Source organism: Diaphorina citri, unplaced genomic scaffold (genome assembly GCF_000475195.1).
Source record: "Diaphorina citri unplaced genomic scaffold, Diaci psyllid genome assembly version 1.1 scaffold1147, whole genome shotgun sequence".
NCBI lineage: Eukaryota > Metazoa > Arthropoda > Insecta > Hemiptera > Psyllidae > Diaphorina > Diaphorina citri.
In genome coordinates, this window is record NW_007378576.1 from 62,383 (window position 1) to 82,598 (window position 20,216).

Consider the following 20,216-nt stretch of genomic DNA (forward strand, 5'->3'; position numbering starts at 1 on the left):
TCATTCCTTATTCTATCCATCCTTGTCACTCCCAGACTCCACCTCAGCATCCTCATCTCAGCCACTTCCAATTTTTTTCGTGCACTTTCTTCAACGCCCATGTCTCCGCTCCAGGTGTGAATGGGAAATTTTTGATAGAGACCCTCTATAGACTCTATATTATTTTCATAGGTTTGGTTTTCCAGCCGCCAGCCTAGTTAGCTTAGTTGGTAGTGCGTCTGCCTTGTAAGCGCTAGGCCGCGGGTTCGATTCCCGCCCGGGGCGGATTTTATCCTGATGGGATGTTCGTTCTCGGAACGGCTGGCTTTCTCCTATTCTGTCTTCCTTCTCTCTTCGATTTTGGGACGATAAGACCATAGAAGTTACAGTTCCCTCTGTCAAACCTCTTAAAAAAAAAATGGTTTTGCAGGCGCCTATGCGCTACTCAAAGTCGCGCATCTACGCGTGCAGTGTGAGACGGGCCTAAATGATTTCTTGAAGTGAGACAAAATCTGAGGTGAAGAGAAGAAGATGATGAAAAAAACTTGAGAGGGAAGGGAAGAAGAGATTGATGATTTGTTCTACAGCGAACTGGGGTTGGCTTGACTAAAGGTAGAAACTACTATCACGTCATGTGAGCTCATGGGGAGTCAGAAAGATGTTCTAAGTTCTCCCATAATATAGTAGGTGATTAAACTGTGAGAAATATGGTGAAAAACGTTCCATGCAATAATATGTTATTTAATAATGTAACAAAGGTGTTATTTTTCTATTGAATTTATACTTCAGTTATTACCTATTATCCAGATTGAAAAATGTTCTTATTTTCTCGTTGGCCCAAGGAGACTTTGAAAAAAAAGAGAAGGGAGTCAGAAAGATGTGGTTTAAAGTTCTCCCATGATATAGTAGGTGATTATTTATTAAACTCTGAGGAATATGGTGAAAAACGCCTGAAGGCTTTGAATTTGCATAGTGGTTACGTTCCATGCAATAATATGTTATTTAATACCTAATGTAACAAAGGTGTTATTTTTCTATTAAATTTATACTTCAGTTATTACCTATTATCCAGATTGAGAAATGTTCTTATTTTCTCGTTGGCCCAAGGAGACTTTGAAAAAAAGAGAAAAAAAAGCAAGTTTATGCAAGCTGCTCACATAAAGAAATAAAAAATATGAAGCACATACTTGATTTCACAAAGTGGTTTTAAAAAAATATTTCAGTCTAATATCCAAATAAGCTCTTGACATAACAAATTAATAATAATGAAAAAATAAATTGTGGTATACAAATCACAATATAGTGGTATGCAAACCAGCATAACATAGATAACAAAAATAGATAATAAATATGTAAGTAGATAGTAAAAAAATCAAGGTGGAAAAATAATAATGATAATAATAATAAAAAAACGCGTGATCGACGACCTGGTAAAACTGGTAGGTATTCCAGAGGTAAAACTAAAACGCCTTATTAGAAAATAATAATGATAATAAAGTGCCCTCAAATTTGGGACAGCCAGATGATCTTTCTAAATACTCACCATGCAACCTGTTGCTCAAGGTGCTTTGCAAGTTGCAGACCTAATGGCGATGAATAGAGCAGTTTTTTTTTATCATCAACCAGATTGTTCAATACAAGAGAACAAGTTTAAATTCAGATTGTAGCGCTGGCCTCTAGGGCTTCATAGTTGTGTCTAAACAGGAGGTGCACTTTTGGTTTCTAGTCTTGACATATCCCTGATACCTGATTCGATTCCCGAGTTGATCTGGAAAAGATAAAGGATTTGGTACAAGTTGGAAAAAGGTTTTAAAAGATTTTACTTAACTTTGAATTTTAGTTTCTTAGGAAGAATAATACCTCTGTCTCACAATATTTCTAGTCACAATGTCAAGGAAATATCCCTGATACCTGATTCGATTTCCGAGTTGATCTGGAAAAGATAAAGGATTTGGTACAAGTTGGAAAAAGGTTTTAAAAGATTTTACTTAACTTTGAATTGTAGTTTCTTAGGAAGAATAATACCTCTGTCTCACAATATTTCTAGTCACAATGTCAAGGAAATAAATAAATAAATAGATAATACATAATTAATAATCACCAGTCCTATATCAACAATTTGCCTACAGCATACAGAGAGAAAACTAATAAGCAATAGATAATACATAATTAATAATCACCAGTCCTATATCAACAATTTGCCTACAGCATACAGAGAGAAAACTAATAAGCTATTTGGTATACACTCCATAGATAAGTAATACATAATTAATAATCACCAGTCCTAAATCAACAATTTGCCTACAGCATACAGAGAGAAAACTAATAAGCTATTTGGTATACACTCACCAAGAGGGACTGAAATTCTTGAGCCGGAAATCTTGATGTCCTTCAGTTAAGATCTTCTGGATGTTTTGACTACTAGCAGGGGCTTACTGATAAAGAACCCTGTGGTTGTTCTGTAACTGTTGCTTTTGAATCATTCAGGTTGGAGATTTCCCATTCTCCAGTTATTCAAGAACTTCACTTCAGATCTTTGTTATAAGTACTAGACTACTGGAGCTTGGCTTGGCAAGTCTTGAACCTATATTGATGTACTTAGCTGATTGTTAGATTTATCAACTACCCACAGCTGGTTTGCCTAGAGCTGTGTCAAATTCAGGAAGAGCAGGGTCATGCCTCAAATGAAAGTTGACAACATAGTCTGCATTTGTACGTTGGACACTGATAACAAATGGATCAGTTGGATGAAAAGTGAATGCTACCAAGCGTCGCTGAGATGGAGGAGCTGTAGATGGTTTTACACCAGGATGAATTTGAAATTTCAGCAGTCCAGATTCTCTAGAGAAAAACCGAATGCCATGCTCACCACATGGTTTCGGTCTCTCTAATGCTGAAATCCACTTGTCATCATAACTAAATAATGAGTAGTCCAAGTATGGACTACAACAATAGCTCTGAGCGCTGATTGGTAACTGAGTCAAAAGTCTTTTGGTGGCTTCACGATGACCTCCAAACTTAGCAGAGATAATTGTACTTTTGAATCTTTGGAGATTGGCTTTGGCATAAATATTGTTGCTTGGAGAACATACAAACTCAGGAACGTTAGGATAACGAGCATTGCGGAAACAGTCTGTGAAATGTTCAAATAACTGAACAAGTGCTTCTGAAGTGTTTTCATAGACAGCTAACACTTGGCTTGTAACCATGTTGTAGAAGACAAAGAAGTAATGTTGAGAATACACAGACTCAGTGGTTTTGAATGTCACAACATCTTCTGATGCATATTTTAACAGCAAATGATTTTCATCCAATAGTTGCATTTTCCAAAGCCGCACATCTCGATACTCATCAAAGAATTTATAAAACTTTCTCAGTTCATAGCGTCGATTTGGACTTGTACAGACTCAGTGGTTTTGAATGTCACAACATCTTCTGATGCATATTTTAACAGCAAATGATTTTCATCTAATAGTTGCATTTTCCAAAGCCGCACATCTCGATACTCATCAAAGAATTTATAAAACTTTCTCAGTTCATAGCGTCGATTTGGACTTGCACTAGCTTGTTTGTACATGGCTACAAGAACCCGATGCTTCAATGAATTAATAAATGGGTCTTTGAATGGTCTATAACTTGGATTCAAAGTGTAAATATTGCTCAAAATATAATTGTCATCCTCATAACAAAATCTGCCAACAGACCTCACTTCAACAAACATTCCATCTACAATCTGAAAGATGTGAATGTTTTGATGCTGTAATGATAGAATGGCTAATGTATCTTTGAATAAATAGAGGCCTTGATTGTGTGACAACATGATTTTGTCCACTTTGAACTGTTTGGTGTCAGTTAGTTTACCATGGTAGATATCTATTAGATGAATAGAATAATCCTCGAGCTGTGACCTTGCACTTGGCGTAACACTCTCATTGTTTGTGTAAATCTCATAGAAATGGGGACGAAGGTCATCAGGAATCATTGCAGCAGAACCTACAATAATATACTTGCCGTTATCCGTTACTAAACTACATTCTCTGTTGAGCAATTCATTGCCTTGCACTACATTGACTACATGCTTCAAATGGAACAGAGTATTAAATATTTGATTCCTGACTCCTTCTTCCAGTGGATTTGATTCTCCTATGTACTCTTTTGAGATATGTTTAAGGAGCGTTTCACATTGGTTGACACCACGGTATTCATAAATTTCTACTGAAGTTTGATCTGCACTAAATGCTATGAAGAACTTTCCATTGGGTGTAAATTTACGCAGATAACAGGAAGGTTTCGGTATGTTAACCACAGTAACGTTTGGAAATACATTTTGATAAAAGCTTTTAGTTTTCTGTAGTATTCCTAATTCTCGAGATCTCAATTTGTGAATGATGTTTTGGCTTGATATCTTACGAATACTGATACCTTCACAATGGGGAATATCAGCAGTATCCTCCCATAAGATATTCATGTTAGAAATCTCTGTATTTTTCTTGCATTATTAGATTTAAAAGTACTAAACTTATTTTAACTGAACTTTTTAACTTTCACTTCACCCATTATTATTAACAGTTTTATTATAGCACGCACATGTAACTTTTTATTTATATTACGGTGTAATAATTATAGTCTTTTATGGAGCTGTTTTTCCTGCATTATTAGATTTAAAAGTACCTACTAAACTTATTTTAACTGAACTTTTTAACTTTCACTTCACCCATTTTTTGAATTTTTGATTTGGCTGTAAATTTAAAATTTAGCGCCATTTGAAAGTTTCTCATATGTGACAAGTTGGCCACCTTTTACAACTGAACTTTTTAACTTTCACTTCACCATTTTTTGAATTTTTGATTTGGCTGTAAATTTAAAATTTAGCGCCATTTGAAAGTTTCTCATATGTGACAAGTTGGCCACCTTTTATAACTGAACTTTTTAACTCTCACTTCACCCATTTTTTGAATTTCTGATTAGGCTGTAAATTTAAAATTTAGCGCCATTTGAGAGTTTCTCATATGTGACAAGTTGGCCACCTTTTATTTTCCTTCCCCTCTCTCCGGAGTCCCAAAAATACGCTTTTTTGTTAAAAAAAAACTCGCTTAAATTTGGTTGATTGCATAACCAACAAAAAGATTCACGGCGCTATAAGATCCGCTATCCGCATTTGCCATCACTTCTCTCCGGAGTCCCAAAAATACGCTTTTTTGTTTAAAAAAAACTCGCTTAAATTTGCATAACCAACAAAAAGATTCACGGCGCTATAAGATCCGCTATCCGCATTTGCCATCACGCTCATGGGATTTCAAGATTTTTTTGTCTCTCTCCGGAGTTCCAAAAATACGCTTTTTTGTTTTAAAAAAAACTCGCTTAAATTTGGTTGATTGCATAACCAACAAAAAGATTCACGGCGCTATAAGATCCGCTATCCGCATTTGCCATCACGCTCATGGGATTTCAAGATTTTTTTGTTTTCTGTAGCGCTGATTTGAAAATAACTATCCCAGTCGATTTAAGATATTGGAAGTTTTTCACAAGCCATTTTAATATCATAAACAGTGACGTGTCAACCTTTTTGGGGAGCCACGAAAACCACAGCAGTCAGAAATACACCAGGGTCAGTTTAAAAACTGACCATCGAAAATTTGACCTGTTTATTCTTCCTTTATTCCTGTGAGGAAAAAGTATAGGAAAAGGCGACTTCGGTGCTGAATGTGTATACCTGTCCTGGCTTGCATGTGGTTTATCCTTCCTTTATTCCTGTCAGGAAAAAGTATAGGAAAAGGCGACTTCGGTGCTGAATGTGTATACCTGTCCTGGCTTGCATGTGTAGGCTCGCACGCCAAAGGTTCTGGGTTCGATTCCTTGCAGAGTCGTTTTTCGGGTGCACTCGGGCTCACCCCACGAAGATAGTTCGAGTAGCTACTTTAATTGAGTAACTAGTAGCGACTTGGTGCGGTATGACCAAAGCAAAAGGATTTTTTTAAAGGGGTTTGATATAGAGGGAACTGTAATATAAGGTCTTATGGTCCCGAAAGCGAAAAATTAGCCAAAGAGGCTCTTAGTGATGCATTAAAAATTGTCAATTAATGGTTTGGATTTTTATCAACACTACTAAACTGTATGACACAAAAGATTTCAATTTTATTTCAACATTTCATTTTCCTTGGGTTTCAGATTCGAGCGTGAGGACCGCGAATTGCCAGTCCTCTGGCACCAGTCCCTCCTGACGTACACTACTAAACTCTATGACAAAAGATTTCAATTGTATTTCAACATTTCATTTTCCTTGGGTTTCAGATTCGAGCGTGAGGACCGCGAATTGCCAGTCCTCTGGCACCAGTCCCTCCTGACGTCTACTAAACTCTATGACACAAAAGATTTCAATTTTATTTCAACATTTCATTTTCTTTGGTTTCAGATTCGAGCGTGAGGACCGCGAATTGCCAGTCCTCTGGCACCAGTCCCTCCTGACCTTTGCCCAGCGCTACAAACAAGACGTGTGTCAACCTTTTTGGGGAGCCACGAAAACCACAGCAGTCAGAAATACACCAGGGTCAGCTTAAAAGACCATCGAAAATTTGACCCGATTACATTACTTTTCCTCCTATGGGATAAGGAAAGTAAAAATGAACGAACCAATCTCAACATCGACGGTTTTTGATTTTATCGAAGTTGAATACTTCGAGCGTATGGGATAAGGAAAGTAAAAATGAACGAACCAATCTCAACATCGACGGTTTTTGATGTTATCGAAGTTGAATACTTCGAGCGCAGATTGTACGAAATAGTGAAAGCGTCTACGAGCAAATCAAAGCAAGAAGAGTTGGAAAAATACATGGGATAAGGAAAGTAAAAATGAACGAACCAATCTCAACATCGACGGTTTTTGATTTTATCGAAGTTGAATACTTCGAGCGCAGATTGTACGAAATAGTGAAAGCGTCTACGAGCAAATCAAAGCAAGAAGAGTTGGAAAAATACAGTCGCCTGCAAAACCAAACCTGTAAACATCATACTGAAGTGAGGGACTTTTCTAACGAAATTTCCTGTGTGCTGAAACCTATGCAGTCGCCTGCAAAACCAAACCTGTAAACATCATACTGAAGTGAGGGACTTTTCTAACGAAATTTCCTGTGTGCTGAAACCTATGAAACAAGACGTCAGCTCAGAACAGAGGAAAGCCCTGCTCGATCTACTCCGGGCTAAATCCCATCCAACCATTACCGTGGAAATACGACGGGAACTTCAGAGCGCCAAGTGTCGAGATGTGGAACTAGACGAACCCATGCAAGAGCCTGAACCACAGGTCACGTTTGTGTGAATGGGAAATTTTTAAAAGGCTCGTCTCACATCGTAAGCGTAGTCGCGACTTTGAAGTCGCGCAGTCGCCTGCAAAACCAAACCTGTAAACAATGTAAACATCATACTGAAGTGAGGGACTTTTCTAACGAAATTTCCTGTGTGCTGAAACCTATGAAAATGATAGAGACCCTCTTCTTCTTCTTCTTCTTCTTCTTCTTCTTCTTCTTCTTCTTCTTCTTCTTCTTCTTCTTCTTCTTCTTATTCTTCTTATGAAAATGGACCCTCTTTCTTCTTAGCCTTTTCCCACTCAAGTGAGGTCGGCATTTTTTGATAGCAGCCTCCATCTGCCTCGGTTATTTACATCTTCCTCTGATAAACCCTTCTCTTTCAGGTCCTTGTTCTATTCTTCTTAGCCTTTTCCCACTCAAGTGAGGTCGGCGTTTTTTGATAGCAGCCTCCATCTGCCTCGGTTATTTACATCTTCCTCTGATAAACCCTTCTCTTCCAGGTCCTTCTCAAACCTCTTGAAAAAACTGCTGAGGTATTATCGTCCCGAAATTGAAGAGACATGAACAGGATAAGGGAAAGCCAATCGTTACGGGAAAGCTATATCACTGTTTGAAGTTTTACTGTTTGCGTTTTGAAATGTGTGCTTTATGAAGCCAACCCTTGGGTTGGAAAATCCCAGAAGGACTTTTTTTTTAATCTTGGCCATTAAAAAAATTCTTCCGGTGTCTTTTCCCCCTTTTTCTTTTCTTTTCAACTTATCGCGATATATCTGGTAGGAATAAAATTTTCTTCGTTAATGTGTCTAGGTCTAGCTAGTGGGTTTATTTTTAGTCTTCAAAATACGACCGTTCGATTTATAAATGCGAAACCCACCTCACTCACAGTATCTTCAGAACAGATAAAAACGTCAGAGGTTCTCAAAGAAAAAAATATCCATATTGAAATTTAAACATACCTAGCAATGTTATTTGACTGATTGACATAATTCAATGGGCTAAATCTAACTTACTAACAGGCAAGTGAAAATTTCTAAATCCCTGGTAATCAGGAGGGCGTGGGTTCAATCTTAACCGAATGGATAATTTTATCTGGCTTGAGAATATGGCTACAATAAACGTAGTAGCCGACTGCTCAAGTTGCCTGAAGTGAAGGAACTCTTTAATCCTATTCGAGCAGTATAAATAAGAACTTTTTTTTTTGTTTTTTAAAAGATGAGTGTTCTGACCCAGCAAAAGGCTCAGCTCAATAGACACCTTCATTGTTTGCAAATATCAAACAGCATTATCAAACCCGAGGCTAACCGTGTCAAACAAGCAAACATGATTGACCAACGAGTAAAAAATACGGATATAAAATACGATGAACTGAAACTGTGTATAAAAAACAAGGATAATATCCTAAGCGAACTAAAACTATGCATTGAAAATGAAATAACCACACGGAACCAGCAAAATACGCATATAAAATACGGTGAACTGAAACTGTGTATAAAAAACAAGGATAATATCCTAAGCGAACTAAAACTATGCATTGAAAATGAAATAACCACACGGAACCAGCTAGCTGAATATGTGAAAGAATTGAAACAAATGGAACTCGAAGTCGAAGATATTAGTAAAAATATTGTTACCAAGCCAAATGGAGAGCTAGTTTACCAAGATGATGTTGTGGCAGATGATTTAGTTGGGAACAGACCGCTAGAAGAATACCTGTCCACAGAACTAGAACGACTGAACGAGAAACTATCCCAAAGATCTGAGGCTCAGGTAGAATGCAAAATACATCAAGTGGAACGATACCATGGAGTACTTGCACGTCACATGGGATTGATGAAACAACAGATGCAAGGATTGATGAAACGGATTGATAAAACTAGTGAGTTTAACTTTAAGTATTAAGGTGGCGTTCCTATTTTTCCCCTCTCCTTATTCTATTGGAAAAAAAGTACTGTCATTTTTTTTTTTTTAATTCTGATAGGAAAGTTCCCATACTGTTCAAATGTTAGATAATTAATATACAGACAAATGCAGTTCTTTATTTTAATTTTCCCTTCACAGAACTTCAAATGACTTCGCTGGCTCAAATCATGTCCGAGATTCGTCAAAATCAAACTCGCCAAATGACCCAGCAAAAGGCTCAGCTCAATAGACACCTTCATTGTTTGCAAATATCAAACAGCATTATCAAACCCGAGGCTAACCGTGTCAAACAAGCAAACATGATTGACCAACGAGTAAAAAATACGGATATAAAATACGATGAACTGAAACTGTGTATAAAAAACAAGGATAATATCCTAAGCGAACTAAAACTATGCATTGAAAATGAAATAACCACACGGAACCAGCTAGCTGAATATGTGAAAGAATTGAAACAAATGGAACTCGAAGATATTAGTAAATATATTGTTACCAAGCCAAATGGAGAGCTAGTTTACCAAGATGATGTTGTGGCAGATGATTTAGTTGGGAACAGACCGCTAGAAGAATATAGTGATTTGACGAAAGATGGTCATTTTGTTCTTGAAAATTATCTCACTTTTGATGAAGATTAAAAAAAAAAAATAATAATAAATAGAAAGTAAAAAGAGAATAAAATTTTAATTGTGTCAAGCATTTTGTTCGTCACAAATATCGTTTTCCGATTAATACACCTATGTAGATAATTTTTTGCCAAGCATTTAAGATACTACAGATATAGAAAAGTCCTCCTCTTTTTCCATACATTATCTGTAAACAAAAGTTTCCCAATTAAACCTACTTAAAAAGAAGGCATTCATTTTTTACAAACCAATATTTTTTTATGTATAATAAGTTAATTTTCTTCTATTTACAAAAACATAACAAAAATATTTTTATTTTTCGATGTAGATAATTTTTTGCCAAGCATTTAAGATACTACAGATATAGAAAAGTCCTTCTCTTTTTCCATACATTATCTGTAAACAAAAGTTTCCCAGTTAAACCTACTTAAAAAGAAGGCATTAATTTTTTACAAACCAATATTTTTTTATGTATAATAAGTTAATTTTCTTCTATTTACAAAAACATAACAAAAATATTTTTATTTTTCGAAAATAGTACCAAATAAAACTTATTCATGAATTTAATAAAAAGTCAAAATTATATTGAACTGTTTTGAGTTCTGGAAAAAATCAGTAATTTCCAAAATGGGCATCTAACGAGATTGTTGGCGTTAAAATTACTTTCGTCACGAGAAAAAGAGCCAGCTGCGATGGCACGTTAAGTGCACCAATTCCCAATAGATCATTTTCGTCACAAGAAAAAGAGCCAGCTGCGATGGCACGTTAAGTGCGCCAATTCCCAATAGATCATTGAAGATAAGCAACATTTCGCGTGGATGGCATCTGAGTGGGTGACCATAGATTAATTATGGACCACTGAAAAGTGGTGCGAGACAAAACTTGTTAGATCGTTGGATACCCAATTGTCCAATGAAAAACAAAAGATAAACGCGCCCCTCTCACCTGTGGTCCAACAGTTGCTATATCACAGAACGAGCAGGGCGTTCAATTCTTTCGCTATTTCCGACTCCTTGTCGATCTTGTTCATCTGATTCACTTCGAGTTGTTTTCCGTTCTTCTTCGCCTCCTTCAGCTTTTGAATTTGAGTGAGCGATGAGCGCAGCTTCTTGATTTTCTTCAGAACCTCGGGATCCACTCCTTCCCTGTTGAACCCTCCGCTGGTCTTCCCTCCCGCACCGCCTGAAGGGGAAACAAATATAATATGTTGTTGTTGTTGTTTGCAAATGTCGGGTTATTTGACTACTAGGTCATTTTACCTCTGGCTTCCCAATATTTACCTACAATGTATTCTTGAAAATTATCTCACTTTTGATGAAGATTAAAAAAATAATAATAAATAGAAAGTAAAAAGAGAATAAAATTTTAATTGTGTCAAGCATTTTGTTCGTCACAAATATCGTTTTCCGATGAAATATAATATGTAATAATAGTAGACTCTGTCAGCTCCCATGGCGTAGTGGTCACTGCGCTCGCCTTGCACGCGGGAGACCCGGGTTCGATTCCCGGCGGGGTCAGAGCCAGCTACGATGGCACGTTAAGTGTACCAATTTCCAATAGATCATTGAAGATAAGCAACATTTCGCGTGGATGGCATCTGAGTGGGTGACCATAAATTAACTATGGACCACTGAAAAGTGGTGCGAGACAAAACTTGTTAGATCGTTGGATACCCAATTGTCCAATGAAAAACAAAAGATAAATGGCAAGCGATGGCACGTTAAGTGCACCAATTCCCAATAGATCATTGAAGATAAGCAACATTTCGCGTGGATGGCATCTGAGTGGGTGACCATAAATTAATTATGGACCACTGAAAAGTGGTGCGAGACAAAACTTGTTAGATCGTTGGATACCCAATTGTCCAATGAAAAACAAAAGATAAATGGCAATAGATTACGCAAAATTTTAACAATGGTATGGTAGGTATTAATAGAAAAATCAAAGATGTAATAATAATTTTATGTACAAACCTAAAATCCCTTGTAGGGAAACAATAAAAACTAAAATGCCTTGTAGGGAATCGAAATTTGCGAGATGAAAACGCATAATGTGTCATTAACTTAGAATAGGCGAGAAAAATGCATTTTAAGTGGCAAGCTGTCAACTGAGAAAAATCAGTATCTTTTGGTATGAGTCTTTGCACAAGATGTTGTCTCGCTGGAGGACGTAAAACTGAGACAAAACCAGCCCTGTCAAGCCACAGACAATAACACTGGCTCTTTTGAGGGTACCTGACCATTAACTTAGAATAGGCGAGAAAAATGCATTTTAAGTGGCAATCTGTCAACTGAGAAAAATCAGTATCTTTTGGTATGAGTCTTTGCACAAGATGTAAGACAATTAATTCTAAGAAGTTCAAATGTTTAAAGGTGATGAATTCTGCAGCGCAAGTTGTGTTTGGAGTAGCTTTTTTTTATTTGTTATTATTATTAAAAAAAAAGGGTTTTTAAAGGTAACGTTATCAATAAATTAATTGAAGTAATGCGAAAGTCGATTTTCATTGCCACAATACATGTGTAATTTAAACAGGGCTCAACCAAGGGGTAAAATAAGATTTCTCACTCTATGAATTTTGTTGGCTCGATTTTGAATTCTAAGAAGTTCAAATGTTCAAAGGTGATGAATTCTGCAGCGCAAGTTGTGTTTGGAGTAGCTTTTTTTTATTTGTTATTATTATTATTAAAAAAAGGGTTTTTAAAGGTAACGTTATCAATAAATTAATTGAAGCAATGCGAAAGTCGATTTTCATTGCCACACGTGTAATTTAAACAGGGCTCGATTCTAAGAAGTTCAAATGTTCAAAGGTGATGAATTCTGTAGCGCAAGTTGTGTTTGGAGTAGCTTTTTTTTATATTTGTTATTATTATTTAAAAAAAAAAAGGTTTTTAAAGGTAACGTTATCAATAAATTAATTGAAGCAATGCGAAAGTCGATTTTCATTGCCACACGTGTAATTTAAACAGGGCTCAGCCAAGGGGTAAAATAGATTTCTCACTCTATGAATTTTGTTGGCTCGATTTTGAAAGTTTTTCACACATCTCCACTTACGAGGAACTCGAATTATAAACTCGAGGGTGCTTTGTCCTTGCAGTCTGTTTATTTCGAAGAGATAATTAACATTATAGATTTGGTTACTTAAAATAATAATTAAAAAAAAAAAAAACTTAAAAGATAGTCACTTGATTTTCAAATTACATAAAACCTAAAAGGTGAGAGGTTTGTTTGTCAAATGAAAAAGTCTATCCCGACCAGAAATAAGTATCTTTGGTTGAATCATGTTGAATAATGAAAAAATGTCTATTATGTATAAAATAAAATACGGCTTTACCTTAATGGAGGCTTTGGTCGGATTACTGGCCGGCAGTTTAGCGAGCGAAGCCTCACTAATGTCAGTGTATGGCTAGCCCGGAATAGAATATAGGTACCCTGTTTCATCATCATCATCATCATCATCATCATGAAAATCAATCCTAAGATTGGTAAGAAGCTCTCCATTCTTCTCTATTTGACGTCTTCCTTTTCATTTCCGTGTAAGAGTTGGATCCGGAATACTTCACAATCTGGTTGATGTAGCTCAAACGAGGTTTGCCCCTTGGTTCTGATATAATGCCGAAATGAGACCTAGAGGTTCTTTCACTTACCTTAATGGAGGCTTTGGTCGGATTACTGGCGGGAAGTTTGGCGGCCGAAGCCTCACTAATGCCAGTGTATGGCTAGCCCGGAATAGAATATACATAGGTACCCTGTTTATAATGCCGAAATGAGACCTAGAGGTTCTTTCACTTACCTTAATGGAGGCTTTGGTCGGATTACTGCCGGGGAGTTTGGCGTCACTGATGCCGGTAATCTCGTCGTTCTCATCGCGCAGTTTGAACTGAACGTCCCGGCCGCGCTGTGACGGCGGCACGTAGGCCTGTTTCGACGGCAGCGGTTGGGACGGCTGAATGCCCTCGACCGGTTTGTAGGAGATGGCCGGGGCTTTGAACGTCCCCGGGGGGAAGCGCTGCCAGAGAACCTCCCAGAGTTCTTCCTGCTTGTTCCACGGGCGCTCGTACAACAGGGCGCCGCTGTAGTGCCAGATTTTGAACCTGAAGGAACAATGGAATTTAATTTTTTTTAAAAAAAAGCTTTTTTTCCCAAAAGATTAGATAAGAGCATGTACACACGTGTCGGTTTTTTCCCGAATGTCCTGTAGCAATGTAATTTAAAATAGTCTTCATACTACACACAACACGATTTTTTTCCCCCGAACGACACAAAATGTCCTGTAGACAATGTAAAAATTAACCAATCAGATTGCTTTATAAAAATTAAACAATCAGATTGCTTTATAAAAATTAACCAATCAGATTTCTTTATAAAAATTAACCAATCAGATTGCTTTATCCCAGAGGTAAACTTAAACCTAGTTATCATTTTAAAATCATATTATGGACCCAGCCATAGAGAAGACTGATTCAATCTGAGCCATAGAGCTGATCTCGCCCATCTGATGAGAGGCAAATCGTGAACTTTGACGCCACGGCATACGCTCCCGTAGGCGATGACGTCACATCAAATGTTCCGAGCAAAGCTCCCTCGCAGGCAACAAATTAATGTGTTTGTGCGCATACGTTTCTACGCATTTCTTTCTGCTCCTCCGTAAGCGTGCTTGCATACTGGCGCTACCTAGCGGACGAAAAAAACAACTGCGTGAAGTCTGACGTCACATATCTTTGAACTCTTTCATTAGAATGGAAAATAAAGATTAAATTTTAGACCTTTTACATTTATTTTTTCGGAGTTTTGACCTCAGAATGAGGAGGTACTTTTCAAAACCTCACATGTCACATTTTTTCGAAATTGAGATTATTGTTGAAAAATGGCCGCGATAACAATCTGAATTGGTTTTTAAAAAAAAAAATCAACAAAACACCATTTTTCCCGTTAAATTCTTTGGTCAAAAATGCGAGTTTTTTTCAAAACCCCACAGATCCACTCCTAGGTACGCACCATATACTCACATGTCCATTTGAACCAATCAGAGCCATTATTTGAAGTCACGTGATTCGATTTGTTTACATCAGATTTTTCTTATCAAACTTCATCAATTTTTTGAGCTTTTTTCGTCAGTCTGTGTCTAATTACAAAGTTCCAAGTTTATCCTGATGGGATAATGTTCGTTCTCGGAACGGCTGGCTTTCTCCTATCCTGTCTTCCTTCTCTCTTCGATTTCGGGACGATAAGACCATAGCAGTTACAGTTCCCTCTGTCAAACCTCTTAAAAAAAAAAAAACCTACGTCAATAGTTTGAAGAGACGCCCGGCATAAATCAACACGGAACAGAGTTTTGATGTTTTACTGATTTTTTTTTTTTTTTTTTTTTTTTTTTTTTTTTTTTATTTTATGTTAAAATTTTTTTTTTCAGCCAAACAGTCATGCCCAGTGAGTAGTCGAAAATGAGCAACAGCGGCCTTTCTCGGTAGATTAGGGATGATGTCATGGGTGTTGAGTATTTGCTGCCACTTTTTTCCTTGTCCCTCGTTACGCAGTCTTTTGTTGTGTTTGATCTTGAATTTAGATTTAATTAGTCTTTTTGCCGATTCATAGGGAAGTTTTGGCGTAATTGAAAAGGGGATGCTTGTTCCTTTTTTGGCCAGATAGTCGGCGTTATCGTTTCCTGCGAGGCCGCAATGAGCGGGGACCCATTGCAAGGCTAATATAATATGTAATAATTAGACTCTTGAGTGGAAGGTAACCACTAGGCGAGGTTAACGCCTTAGGCGTTCTCCACCACCTAACCCTTAGAGCTCCATTATTATGTGGTCAAATTCTCAAATAAATAAGGATAAAATTCCATGCCTCGGCTGGAATCGAGCCCAAGCTCTGAGTGTCTTGACCACTACGCCACCGAGGCAGGTACGCCACCAAGTATAATAGAGGAACCTTTAAGAATTGAATGTCTGGAGAAAATAATTCAGAAGAAAATGCCATGGACCTGAGCTGTTTCCTCCTTAGTCGAAACAAACAACAGCTTTTTTTTTTCCAAGGTGAGTGTTTCACCGCCATTATTTCGTAGCAATGAAACAACTACTACATTAGACTCGTGTTGCCTGCGTCGTAGCATGCCCTAGTATGCCTCTCATCAGATGGGCGAGAAGAGACTCAATACTTTCCATTTAGGTGCTGGGTCAACACGAGAACACCAGAAAGTAACCCGTCGCAATATTTGCAATCGAAAAATGAGTACAAATTTTCGTCGATGCGCGATGGTAGGAATCGGACCCGGGACTTTCTGTATGGCAAGCAAGCGCGTTATTACTGGACCAACCGTGCCCCCAATCGTGTTCAATTGTGAAAACTCCTTTTCGTGTTTAACCTAACCCTATGGTAAATTTACCTGAACTGGGTTTAGGTACATGATCCACATTGGGTGCTGGGTCAACACGAGAACACCAGAAAGTAACCCGTCGCAATATTTACAATCGAACAATGAGTACAAATTTTCGTCGATGCGCGATGGTGGGAATCGGACCCGGGACCTTCTGCATGGCAAGCAAGCGCGTTATTACTGGACTAACCGTGCCCCCAACCGTGTTCAATTGTGAGAACTCCTTTTCGTGTTTAACCTAACCCTATGGTAAATTTACCTGAACTGGGTTTAGGTACATGATCCACATTGCCATTGGTTGTGCTATGCTTGGAAGAAGGACTTATTGGCAAGGGGTGCATTCAAATCAATGTTTGGGTACTGGAAGAGTCTTCCGGCTGATGGCTGTCCGGTTTTACCAACCACATAGCACAGAATATGCACCGGGTCTTTCTCGGGGGACAGTGTGAAGCTGCCGATGTTGGGCACAGTCACTTTGGTGACAATGGTGTCAAAGTCGGGAACATTGTAGAATTGAAGCTCGTTGTTCACGAGACGAGCACAGAGAGATTCGTCTGACGTCCATTGTGGGGCCCTGTGAATGAGATAAAACATTTTGATTTCCTAGATATATATGTACTTAGAATTGATTTAAATTGATTTTTTTTTTTTTAAATAGAGGTTTGATAGATGGAAATGTAACATGGAAGGTTTCACTACCCTGAAATCAAAGAGAGGGGAGGATAGGAGAAAGCCAGCCGTTCCAAGCCAAGAACGAACCTAATCTGTTTGGGATTACCTGAAGCCCAAGTGGGAATCAAACACTTGATCAACCACTTACAATGCAGGCATGGTGTCCTTCAAGCTGACTAGGCTGGCTCAGACTGACTTAACACAGAAAAGTTTCCAATACCTTTAAAGAGCATCCATTCAGCCCAAAGCAATGACCCTAGTTAGGGCTGATTAAGAGGTTGACAAAAACTGCTGACCCCGTCTGTACACAGGAAAAGGCAAAGAAAAAGAAGAAAGAAGAAAAAGACTGGGGGCCTTTAGTATATTGAGATATTTTTATCAGGGAGGTCTTGATTGTTTGAGTGCGAAGAGCATCCATTCAAAAAATTTGTAGACAAAACCAAATGTCAGCCCCAATATTTTTATCAGGGAGGTCTTGATTGTTTCTGGACTTTGTGATTTGATTTTGTTTGTTCATGATTGGATGTGATATATTTTTCATGATTAGGGAAAATGACCTATCAACTCCGAGCATTTGAAAACAACATTCTTCATTACTTACTTAAGTTTGATTTCATTTCCCCCCCCTCAGGATTTTCATTGCTTCCCGAAGCAACCTGATCAAATTCCTGTTCACCTCGGCTTGTCTCCTGTTCTATGTGAATCACGGGCTTCACGCTTCTTTTTCAACTGAAAAACAAACCAGTAAGTAGTTAGTTCTTCCTCTCTGTGGCACTTTCGCCAAGGAGATATGAACTTTCAACTTCAACACCCTGACTCCAAAAGCATATTACCCATAGAAACCATGTACCTACTAAAACATCTCTCCTAACATGAGAGACAGACTCTTTAATTCTCTCAATTTTTTCAGAAAAAAACATAACAAAATTACTCAGAGGCCCTCTTTCAGTTAACCATTAAGTGGCCTGTGGCAGCAAGTGTGGATGTCCAAGACGGAATCTCTTTGGTTGAATCATGTTGAATAATGAAAAAATGTCTATTAAGTATGTATATAATAAAATACGGCTTTACCTTAATGGAGGCTTTGGTCGGATTACTGGCCGGCAGTTTGGCGACCGAAGCCTCACTAATGCCAGTGTATGGCTAGCCCGGAATAGAATATACATAGGTACCCTGTTTATAATGCCGAAATGAGACCTAGAGGTTCTTTCACTTACCTTAATGGAGGCTTTGGTCGGATTACTGGCGGGAAGTTTGGCGGCCGAAGCCTCACTAATGCCAGTGTATGGCTAGCCCGGAATAGAATATACATAGGTACCCTGTTTATAATGCCGAAATGAGACCTAGAGGTTCTTTCACTTACCTTAATGGAGGCTTTGGTCGGATTACTGCCGGGGAGTTTGGCGTCACTGATGCCGGTAATCTCGTCGTTCTCATCGCGCAGTTTGAACTGAACGTCCCGGCCGCGCTGTGACGGCGGCACGTAGGCCTGTTTCGACGGCAGCGGTTGGGACGGCTGAATGCCCTCGACCGGTTTGTAGGAGATGGCCGGCGCTTTGAACGTCCCCGGGGGGAAGCGCTGCCAGAGAACCTCCCAGAGTTCTTCCTGCTTGTTCCACGGGCGCTCGTACAACAGGGCGCCGCTGTAGTGCCAGATTTTGAACCTGAAGGAACAATGGAATGGGGGAGTTGCAATTGGGAAAATATTATTAATAAAAGGTCGATTCCTTCGTAAGAAGTTGTGAAAAATTTAAATCTGCGGTCAAAACTCCGAAAAAGTAACTTTAAAAGGTCGAAAATTCAATTTTTAATTGCCGTTCTAATGAAAAAGTTCAAAGAGTTGTGGAATAGCCTCGAAAATGCCGCTGACCCTTGCAGAAAATGAAGAAATTGAGCTGAGTATTTTTTATTTTTCCTCCACAATTTTTTTCGAGGGTCAATGGTTTCGTATAAATTTTTCATATCATTCTAAGCTCAAAATTTCCAAGCAGGATAAAATCCGCCCCGGGCGGGAATCAAACCCGCGACCTAGCGCTTTCAAGCCAGACGCGCTACCAAGCTAACTAGGCTGGCCAGTGAAATTCATTTGACGGAGTCAACTACATGTGTGGACACAGCTTTAGAGCCTTACTATTGTGTTCTATCAAATTAAAAAAAAAAAAAACATGCCTAACACACAAACAGTTTGGATTTTTCACAACTTTCTACATGGGAATCGACCATTTATTTATAATCTTCACCCATTTGCAACTGCTCCATTCTTTTGAAATCAATATTTGGATTTTTCACAACTTTCTACATGGGAATCGACCATTTATTTATAATCTTCACCCATTTGCAACTGCTCCATTCTTTTGAAATCAACCAATCAGATTGTTTCATCCAAAAATTAAACTTAAACTGAGTTTAAGCTCTTACTGTGGCCCCGGAACAAACCGTTCATTAGCTCCTCACTACTGTAGAGGCAGATTTTATTATTTTATTTTTATTTCATTTTTTTTTTTTCACCATTTCCAATCGGTTAAAGAAATCTGGCTGCTTCAAGAACAAACCTCGTCAGTTTAGGATTCAAAGTTTGCCCCGGACGTGAACCAAACCCTAGCGCTAAACTAGCTGTAACTTACCTAATAGCAAAATGTTTCCGTGCGGGTTGAAATGAATCGTGTTCCGAGGCGCCTGGCCAAAGTCAAACACAGGTTCACATTTAACATTGTACAGTGTCGCCTTGGCCGGCATGAACCCATATATCACACAGAACTCCGTACTGTTTGGACTCCACTCGACAGCGTAAATCGGACCTTCCTTGCCTAAGGGGGAAATAAAAACAAACTTTATTATTTTTTGAAGTACAAGCTTTTTTTCTTTTAGAGAGGATCGAAAATAATTATACATATGCCTTTAGTTGAACGAAAAATAGTCTTGACCCAAGACAGGAACGTACTCAATGGAGCGCTGACAATAGCCTCGAAAATGCCGCTGACCCTTGCAGAAAATGAAGAAATTGAGCTGAATATTTTTTATTTTTCCTCCACAATTTTTTTCGAGGGTCAATGGTTTCGTATAAATTGATGGACCAACCTTGTAGCAGCAGCCCTTCCTGGATCTGGAAGGTGATTGACTAGACGTTGTCACACAAAGTCACGTCAGAATCTATCAGTATGTTGTCAATGACGTTAACAAAAACAACATCATGCCTATCCCCTAGTATGTCCCTCATAAGAAGGACGGACGAAAAGAGCCATAGTACTTCCCATTTTGGGGGCTCTGTCACCTAGAAGGGCCAGAAAGTGATGAAAGAGATTCCACGCTTGGTTATGGACAATCTGGTGCGGGGGTTGATGATCC

At 38.3% G+C, this 20,216-nt stretch overlaps 4 protein-coding genes and 1 long non-coding RNA gene across 5 annotated transcripts in view; 2 read left to right on the forward strand and 3 right to left on the reverse strand.

The window, feature by feature from the left end:
* Nucleotides 1-7,412, forward strand: part of LOC103514468 (bystin) — a 15,066-nt gene extending 7,654 nt beyond the window's left edge. Inside the window, exons 6-7 of the mRNA XM_026827428.1 lie at nucleotides 6,392-6,461; nucleotides 7,124-7,412. Coding sequence (XP_026683229.1) covers nucleotides 6,392-6,461; nucleotides 7,124-7,294 — 241 coding nt within the window. The 3' untranslated portion in view covers nucleotides 7,295-7,412. The remainder of the gene's footprint in view (nucleotides 1-6,391; nucleotides 6,462-7,123) is intronic.
* On the reverse strand, nucleotides 1,180-2,456 carry LOC113469592. Its single transcript, XR_003392958.1, has 2 exons — nucleotides 2,329-2,456; nucleotides 1,180-1,747 (listed from the first exon to the last, which is right to left on the reverse strand). It is a non-coding gene; the product is annotated as an uncharacterized LOC113469592 (long non-coding RNA).
* On the reverse strand, nucleotides 2,573-4,616 carry LOC103514464 (DET1 homolog). Its single transcript, XM_026827432.1, has 2 exons — nucleotides 3,478-4,616; nucleotides 2,573-3,319 (listed from the first exon to the last, which is right to left on the reverse strand). The coding sequence occupies exons 1-2, from the start codon at nucleotides 4,445-4,447 to the stop codon at nucleotides 2,598-2,600; spliced, it is 1,692 nt and encodes a 563-aa protein (XP_026683233.1). The 5' UTR covers nucleotides 4,448-4,616; the 3' UTR covers nucleotides 2,573-2,597.
* Nucleotides 7,413-8,495: 1,083 nt separating the features above from the next.
* Nucleotides 8,496-10,144, forward strand: LOC113469591. The gene is made up of 2 exons (XM_026827429.1): nucleotides 8,496-9,159; nucleotides 9,342-10,144. The coding sequence occupies exons 1-2, from the start codon at nucleotides 8,496-8,498 to the stop codon at nucleotides 9,836-9,838; spliced, it is 1,161 nt and encodes a 386-aa protein (XP_026683230.1). The 3' UTR covers nucleotides 9,839-10,144.
* Nucleotides 10,145-10,771: 627 nt separating this feature from the next.
* The window catches only part of LOC103514470 (eukaryotic translation initiation factor 2A), a 32,354-nt gene continuing 22,909 nt past the window's right edge, over nucleotides 10,772-20,216 (reverse strand). The window contains exons 12-17 of the mRNA XM_026827430.1: nucleotides 19,486-19,678; nucleotides 18,235-18,535; nucleotides 17,548-17,600; nucleotides 16,585-16,773; nucleotides 16,459-16,520; nucleotides 10,772-11,008 (exon numbers count right to left, since the gene is read on the reverse strand). Coding sequence (XP_026683231.1) covers nucleotides 10,794-11,008; nucleotides 16,459-16,520; nucleotides 16,585-16,773; nucleotides 17,548-17,600; nucleotides 18,235-18,535; nucleotides 19,486-19,678 — 1,013 coding nt within the window. The 3' untranslated portion in view covers nucleotides 10,772-10,793. The remainder of the gene's footprint in view (nucleotides 11,009-16,458; nucleotides 16,521-16,584; nucleotides 16,774-17,547; nucleotides 17,601-18,234; nucleotides 18,536-19,485; nucleotides 19,679-20,216) is intronic.

What these genes read in the sequence shown, in the direction of transcription:
- LOC103514464 (XM_026827432.1), bottom strand. Translation starts at nt 4,447, where the DNA reads ATGAATATCTTATGGGAGGATACTGCTGATATTCCCCATTGTGAAGGT. An exon ending in ATTCTTTGATGAGTATCGAG is followed by an intron (nt 3,320 to 3,477) that starts ATGTGCGGCTTT and finishes ATGAGTATCGAG; the next exon opens with ATGTGCGGCTTTGGAAAATG.
- LOC113469591 (XM_026827429.1), top strand. Translation starts at nt 8,496, where the DNA reads ATGAGTGTTCTGACCCAGCAAAAGGCTCAGCTCAATAGACACCTTCAT. An exon ending in GAAACGGATTGATAAAACTA is followed by an intron (nt 9,160 to 9,341) that starts GTGAGTTTAACT and finishes TTCCCTTCACAG; the next exon opens with AACTTCAAATGACTTCGCTG.